The sequence below is a fragment of the Octodon degus genome, unplaced genomic scaffold (assembly GCF_000260255.1).
Source record: "Octodon degus isolate 3935 unplaced genomic scaffold, OctDeg1.0 scaffold00088, whole genome shotgun sequence".
Classification (NCBI taxonomy): domain Eukaryota; kingdom Metazoa; phylum Chordata; class Mammalia; order Rodentia; family Octodontidae; genus Octodon; species Octodon degus.
In genome coordinates this window covers 4,303,716-4,312,032 of record NW_004524664.1, presented here as the reverse complement: position 1 = coordinate 4,312,032, position 8,317 = coordinate 4,303,716, and the positions used below count along the sequence as shown (strand labels likewise).

General features: G+C 40.9%; 1 protein-coding gene and 1 pseudogene across 2 annotated transcripts in view; both read left to right on the top strand.

The window, feature by feature from the left end:
- Bag4 (BCL2 associated athanogene 4) overlaps window positions 1-8,317 on the top strand; it is a 46,569-nt gene that overhangs the window by 14,900 nt on the left and 23,352 nt on the right. Inside the window, exon 1 of one of the 2 annotated variants that reach the window (XM_023721969.1) lies at window positions 1,035-1,064. The exons of the other annotated variant lie outside the window; for it this stretch is intronic. Within the exon in view, the coding sequence (XP_023577737.1) occupies window positions 1,050-1,064 (15 nt within the window). The 5' untranslated portion in view covers window positions 1,035-1,049. Of the gene's footprint in view, window positions 1-1,034; window positions 1,065-8,317 lie in introns of those variants that run through there. 2 annotated transcript variants of the gene reach the window in all.
- On the top strand, window positions 3,978-6,116 carry LOC111818341 (annotated as a pseudogene).

Below are 8,317 nucleotides of genomic sequence, written 5' to 3'. Positions count from 1 at the left end.
TGCTTTAGACCACTGAGCCATCTCACCAGCCCTAAGCTGTTTTTTAAAATAAAAACTTATGGGGGCCTGGCCCTAGCTCAGTCCTTTAAGTGGCTGCTTCCACAAAGCTGTCAGCCTCAGCTTGCTGGAGTTCGAACCTTACAAGTCTCCCACTGGCCAAAAGTGCCCTGAAGGCATTTGAGGAACAAAAAAAATAAAAAATAAAAAAATAAAATAAAAACTTATACCTCCATCCAGTTTTTCTTCATCTTTGTTCATTGCATGTTTCATATTTCCTAGGTCACATGAAAATACAGTGGTGCCTTGGTTCATAAACTTCATTTAATTTGTTCTATGATTTTGGAAAAGATAGCCACATTTGTATGTGTGTGTGGGAAAGATGGCTACAGTTGTGTTTCTCAAGGATGCAAAGTTTGCAAACAAAAACAAGATTTTGCCAAATTCTTCTATTTTGTATGAAATCAGTTGAAGCCAATGAGAAGACTAGATGATTATAGCTGCAGAGTACTCATGAGCTTAGTCTGCTCTGAGTGAGCCTCCCAAACTTCTCACTTTTATTAAGGGCTGAAGACAGGTGAAGGAATGTACATAACTAACTAATTTGGTATAAACAAAGTACTATCTATCTTGCCTTCTCTTAAGTTCACAGGATACTAGCAGACAACATCCCTGGTGAATGATCAGAGAAGCCACAGGGCGCCTCCAGGAAATGCTGTTTTCTGTGGCCTTGTATCCCAGTTTAGGGGAGGGGATTTACAAGAGACACTAGGTCTCCTTAGGCTCTGTTTCTTGTTCTTTACTCCCCAGATTGTTTGCAAACAAAGTTGTTTGTGAATTGGGGCACCACCACTGGCTTCCAATAGCTTTTTTTTTTTTTTTTTTTTTAAGGCGTTCAGGATTGGACTCAGGGCCTTGGTGCTGAGCTACACCCCCAACTCTTCTTTTTTTTCATTTTGAGACAGGGTCCTGCTGGGTTGCTATGTTGGCTTGAATTTGTGACCCTCCTTGCTCAGCCTGCGGGAGTTCTGGAATTACAGGCATGCACCGCCATGCCTGGCTACATGGTAATATTTATTTATTTACACACTTATACACAAAAATAGCTTGAAAATTAAAACACTAATATCTACTAATAACATCCCTATGTAGTTTATTTTTTAAATTTTATCTTAATTTTATTTATTTTTTTTTAGATGCGAGAGGGTGACCAAATAGCTCAGCGGATTAAAGCGCCTGCAAGCAAGCGCAGGGGCTGGGGGCTTGATCCCCAGGCCTGCCGTGTTGGCTGTGCCGGCCCCGCCCCCGGTGCACACTCAGGTGGCAATTGAGACTGGGTATGGTGGCACATGCCTGTAATCCTAGCACTTGGGTGCCTATAATCGCAGCACTGGGGAGGCTATAAACAGGAGTATCACTATGAGTCTGATTGTAGTAATGAGACCCTGAACACCCTGTAGACCCTGCCCTAAATACAGAGGGAAGAAAAGTCCCCAGTGCCACCAAAGTGCTGATGATGCTTATTATTTTTGTCCTTTTGAGACAAGGTCTCATGGTGCATTTCAGGCTATCCTTGCGCTCACTTTGTAGCCCAGACTGGTCTCAAACTTGCAACGATCCTACTTCCTCAGCCTCATGAATGCTGGGGATTACAGGCATTTGCCACTATGTCTAGCTAGAATGCTTATTGAGAAAACTTCAGAGCCAGGGGCAGTAGCATGTACCAATAATTCTAGGTTCTCAGGAGGTTGAGGCAGGAAGGATCATGAGTTCGAGGGTTGAAGCTGGGTATGAATGCTGGCACTTAGGAGGCTAAAGTAGGAGGATCACTGAATGTTTAGGCCAGCTTGGGCTACATAGTAAGTTCAGAGCTAGCCTATACTACATTGTAAGACCCTTTCTTAAAAAAAAAAGTAGGAGAATTGCTATGAGTCTGACTTGTGTAGTGAAATCCCGTAGACCCTGTACTAAATACATAAAAGAAAGAAAAAAAAAAAGGGCTGGTGAGATGGCTCAGTGGTCTAAAGCACCTACTTAGAACAAGCTTAGCAAAGCACAGGGACCACAGTTCCATCCCCTAGCACCACATGCCAGGCAGCCCCGCCCCCTGGTGGGCTGAGCTGGCCACACACACACACACACACAAATAAGTAAAAAAAATTTAAAAAAAAAGAAAAAAATGAGTTGGGCTGGTAGCTCAGTAGATTAAAGCACCTGCTTAGGCAGACACAGGGATGGGGTTTGATCCCTAGGCGTGCGTGTGGCATGCACCTGTAATCCTAGCACTTGGGAGACTGAAAACAGGAGAATCATAGAGTCCAGTCTGTGTAGTGAGACCCTATACACCCTGTACTAAATACATTAAAAAAAAAAAGTAGTAATATGGTAAAATGTTATCTTAGAAAAAGAAAAATATTCAGTAGTTAGTTGAACTGTGATTATTTTTTGGAACTCGGAATTGAACTCAGGACTTCCCACTTGCCAGGCAGATATCCTGCTGCTGAGCTATATTCCCAGCCCTTGAATTACTTATTATATGTGGTTATTGATTTAGTAGTCTTTTTAGATGATTATGATTTGAGTTTGTACTGATATTTCCAACTCAAATTAAGGACTATAAATGTTTTTGTTGTCATTGTGAAACTGATGATTGAACTCAGGACCTTCACATTAAGACAAAGCCTTGCTAGGTTGCCCAGTCTGACCTCAGACTTGTAATCCTCCTGCCTCTGCCTTCCAAGTAGCTGTGTACTACAAGAGCTAACAGGATAAAATCCAAGATGTGTGTTTTGTGTTTGTGATCTGTAGGATATATACCACAAAGGGTGTTAGCCAAATTACTGTTCTTTAAATTCACTTAAAATACTTTCCATTTTGTGAGCTTGTTTACCAGCTTAACACGCAATAGATTCTTGTTTTTGCATTCCTTTTAGATACTTGAAAATATTTTGTTATCATAATTTGGTGAGTTAACAGTTGTTCTGAAGTTAAATATGGGGCTGGGCATTTGGCACAGTCTATAATCCCAGCACATAGGCTGATGCAGGAGGATCGTTGTGAGTTTGACGCCAGCCTGGACTACAGAAGTGAGCTTAAGGCCAGCCTGAGCTGTATAATGAGAATTTGTCTCAAAAAGATTAAAAAGAAAAGTTAAACAGGATGTGTTTAGATAAGTTTACCTTTTAACACTTTCATATATATATTTTATTTATTTATTTATTTTTTGTATGTGTGTGGAACAGGGGATTGAACTCAGGCCCTTGTGTTTGCCTGGTATGCACTTATTCCACTGAACCATTTCCATGGCCTCCCACTTTCCTGTATTGTTGTTATACCTTTTATTGCAGAAACTACTTTTCTCATTGCTGAGACAATACACAGCACCCAGAAGGAAAGATTTTTCAGCTTACAAGGTGTAGAGGTTTTAGTCTGTGGTTGACTGGCTCCAGCGCGGGGTGAGCTGGCAGAGGGGCATCGCAGAGGAGAAACTGTCCGTGGCGTGGCGTGGCGGGCAAGAGGCAGCAGATGGTAGCAGCGGTCTGCCTTCCCTCTCTCCCTTTATGTTCCATCCAGACTGTATGCCTGTTGAATGCTGCCACCCCACACCTTGGGTGGGGCTTCCATCTTCCACACCCAGAACTATGCTAATTCCAATCAGTGGATTAATTTTAGTACCACACACCCTCAACCCCAGTATCACGTGCCCTTGATTCAGCCTGATCTGAAAAGCCCTACTTAAGAGTGCATGAGCTTTGGGGGATACATCTAGATATACATTTATAAAAGTGCAGAAATTAGTATTTTAAAACTCTCAGGTACCCATCACTCAGTTTCAGTGATTATCAAGTTATTGTTTGTACACCCACCCAGTCACTTGTTACACTGTTAATGTCTTAAAACATCTTTCAATACTGTATTTTTTTAGTCTCAAGATAGCTTTCTTTTCTAATGGAGCTAGTCTCTGATACTAGGAGTAACAGATGATAAATGAAAGAGTAGATATAACTCAAGGAGAAAAGTTGTTAAAGAGAAGAGAATATGTGGTCCTGAAAATGGAGAGGTTGGGCTTTAATAGCAGGGTAGTTACTTGCTGGGAAATAAGAACAGATACTGGAAAATGGTAGATTTAGTACATAGAAAGATGGAATCCCCCCCTCTTGGTATGGTTATGAGATGCATTTTCAGTTAAAAAAAAAAGTGAAGGGTGGAATAAGATGATCTTGGAGTTTGAGGGGACAAGAAAAGTGAAATGAGCCAGGTATGGTGGCACCCACCTATAATCCCAGCACTAGGGAAGCTGAGGAAGGAGGATCACTGAGTTAGAGGCCAACCTGCACTACATAGTGAGACTGTCTTTGAAAAAAGTAATGTTGGGACTTCCAGGAATTGGCAAGAAAGGACAAGAGACTAGGGTTTCTTGTCTGAGCATTTAGCTGTTGGTTCACCACACTGGCAGTGAATCATCTTCAAGCCTTATCTTTTTATCTGTACTCACAATTCACATTCTTGGCAGAGAGAAATCAGTTCAGAGTTAACTTCAGAACTGGGGAGGAGAGGGAAAGCGTTAATTAGGGGAATTTGCCTGATTGAAATTTAATAGGAGGAGCTGGTGAGATGACTCAGTGGTCTAAAGCACCTACTTAGAACAAGCTAAGCTAAGCAAAGCACAGGGACCATGGTTCAATCCCCCAGCGCCACATGCCAGCCAGCCCCGCCCCCTGGTGGGCTGAGCTGGCCACACACACACACACACACACACACACAAAATAAATAAATAAATGTTAGAAAAAAACGTTTTATAAAAAAAAAAAGAAATTTAATAGCAGCTAGGATCTGAAGTTTGCCTATATACCATTAAGAAAAAGAAAACTGGGGCCAGGGAGATGGCTCAGTGGAATAAGCACTTCCCTGGCAAGCACGAGGGCCTGAGTTCAATCCCCAGTTCTGCCAAAAAGAAAAAGAGAAAGAAAACTCTGCAGTTCTCTAATTTCTGCGTTCTGTGAAGGAAATGGTACTTGGCTAGCTTGTGTGATGGCATGTAGACTCAGGACATGCTTTGAAAAGGAAGCATCAAAATGGAAGTAGTATGGGGAAGGGGAAATGGTGATGATCTCAGTTTGAAACTGTATTTGAAGGTTAGGGAAAAAATTCAAAGATTGTTCAAACTTAAAACTATACTTAAACTGTAGCAATCTGAGCAAAATAACTTACCTGACCTGACAAGAAATGCATGTGTGGAGCCAAAATAGGTCCTATAGTTCTGCTGTTCTGCTGTCACCCACCCATTGTATGCTGCAAATGGGAACAGGTTGGTGGCCCCCTGGGCAGCTAAGAATGGAGCAACAGGTGGGGAGTTGGACATTCAGCTTACTTCTGAGCAGATTCCTGTCCTACTGCTTGGTAAACAGAAATCAGAGCCCCAGTGATCCTGCTTAGCTGTGTGATTTGACTCTTCAGCCTATTAGGAAACTTAATCCTACAGCAAATCACAACCTCAGGAATGGTTTCCTTTTGGGGAAGATCCTTACCCTGAGGGAATCTGTTACTGAATGCCTAAACTGTAACCTCACCATCTTTGGCTGTCAAAAGCCGTGAAAAGACAATAACTGATGCTTTCAAGAAAACGTATATGGAATTTCCATGAGTATATAGTAATAGTATGATCTGCTTATTCTTGCCATGAGTTATCTATAAGATGAGACAGATAGTTCATGATGTAGTAACAGACCTTAGAGCCTGAGCCATATAGGAGATGGGAAACACTTACTAGCATACTTTGTAGAAGCAGCCTTTGTGATAATGGACATTTTGCCCATTGGAGCATGCATAGTATCTTATGGTACCTGTGTGGAATTTTAGCCTTCCTCAGGTAAAAGGAATTTATATCCATGGACTATTTGAAGAAATGGTTAACTAAACGAATCCATGTTGTTGATTGGACTGGCAGTACCTTTGATGAAAAAAGTTACTGTGAATCCCACCTTGGTTCCAGCTGTATCACTCACAAAGTTCTGGAGGACTGTGTACCCTATTTCTGGACTTTTTCCCTGTGGAGGAAACACAGTCAGAAACTGCCAATTGGCCTCATACAGGGATATCAAAGTTATTTTTTGTGCTAGCCCAATCCTTGGCTCGTACAAGTAATAGTAATTGAATTTTGTTATTGTTATTTTATGTATTTAGTACAGGGTCTCACTACATAGATCAGGCTTGTAGTGATCCTTCTGTTTTCAGCCTCCCAAGTGCTGGGATTATGGGAGTGCACCACCACATGCAGTTTCAATCTGCCCTCTCAGTGAGCCCCAGGGATGGGGCCAGCATGGCATGCTGGGGATCAAACCTTGGCTGCTGCACTCTGCCTAAGCAGGTGCTTTAGTCTGCTGAGCTGTCTGGCTGGCCCTTATTTTTATTTTTGAGACAGGGTCTCAGTATATAGTTCAGGCTGACCTGAACTTACTGTGTAGCCCAGGGTGGCCTTGAACTTGTGCTCATCCTGTTTCCTCAGCTTCCCAGGTGCTAGAATTACTGGTGTGTACCACCCATCCTGTTTTAATTGTTTCCCTAGATAAACAAACCAAAAGCCAGTGTTGCTGCCAGACTCCACTGAATTTCTGAATTTATTGCCGTCACTCTTAAAAGTGTGGATCTGAAAAAAAGATACAATAGCTTCTACCTATCCAGCCAAGGCCACACTGAGACCAGTGAGGATAAGTGCATTGTGCAGTGAGGAGATGCAGATGAAGCATGTGGGACTTGTGTGACCACTCAGAGTTGATTTTTTTTTTTTTTTTAATTTTAAAGACAGGCTTTCTGTGTAGTTCAGACAGACCTTGAACTCACTTGCTCACTTGTAGCTCAAGCTAGCCTCGAACTTGAAGCTATCTTCCTGCTCCAGCCTTCCGAGTGCTGGCATTATAGGCATGTGCCACCACAACTGATAACATTTTGAAATATGCTATGCTTAAGTAATCTATTTATTTTAAATATTTATCCTTAGCTCCTTTAACAATGCATTCTAAATGTCAAACTGAGGCCATATTAAATCATTGAGGAAAAAATGTATGCATCTATTAAACTAGACAAAAGATGCTTTGAAAAGTTTTGAGAGCTGGTATAGTTTCTTACCAAAATTTACTATCTTCTTACTGCAAATCATTGTTAACATTTTAAGTTAGAGAGAAAGGCTGGTGAGATTACTGTCATAATTAGATTGGTGTGGTAATTGTTCAGTATCTATTGCTGACCCTAAAATTACAATTAGCAGCAGAAAGCTTAGCTGTAGCAGACAGTCAGGGAATATGGCGGGGGGTGATAGCCAAAAAAACCCCTGGAGTATGGCCAGGCAAAGTTGTGTTAAAGATGTGAAATAAGCAGTATTACAGTTCAGCAGTAATACTTTAAAAGTTGTTATCACTGTCCTAAACAGGAGTAAAGAACTATGTTGTTACATTAATTAAATTAACACTATATATAAACACTTGAATATCTCATATTTAAAATGCTTCGAATCATAAGTATTCTGGATTTTTTCTTTTTAATTTTGAAATATTTATGTATATATAGTGAGACATACGGAACTTAGAACCCAAGACTAAACACAAATTTATTTATATTTCATATATGCCTTATACACAGCTTGAAGATAATTTTATACACTACTTTTAGTCCACCTGCTTTTGTATATGTGGTGCTGGGTTTAGCCCTTGGGCCTTGCACATAGTGGGCAAGCACTGTGGCACTGAGCTACATCCCCAGTCCTGCATGCTGACTGCACCTGAGCACATGTGGTCAGGTATGAATTTCTCCACTTATTAGCTCATGACAGCGCCTAACACATTTTGGTATTTGGAACATTGTGGATTTTAAATTTCCAGATTGGGAGTGTTTAACTGGTTGTGATGATGGGTAGGGTCTGGAAAGAAAGAAAAGAAACTAATGTCGTTCTGTTAATCTTTTTTTTTTTTTTTGGACTGGGAATCAAACTCAGGACCTTATGCTTGCCAAGCAGGTGAGCTATATCCCTGGCCTTTGTTAATCATCTTGACATAGAATTCCTTTATATATAATTTGATGTGGTGAAGTTGGCATAATGCATAAGAAGAAGCTTTAACCAGTCGGTAGTTGTGTTGTGTTGTTTTGTTTTGTTTTGTTTTGTTTTGTTTTGTTTTGTTTTGTTTTGTGGTACCAGGGATTGAACTCAGGACCTTATGCTTACCTGGCAAATGCTTATGCTATTGAGCTATTTCCCTGGCAGTCAGTTATTGTTCCAGGGCATGTGATTTACCATGTAACATATCTACATCAGTTTTTTTTTTTTTAA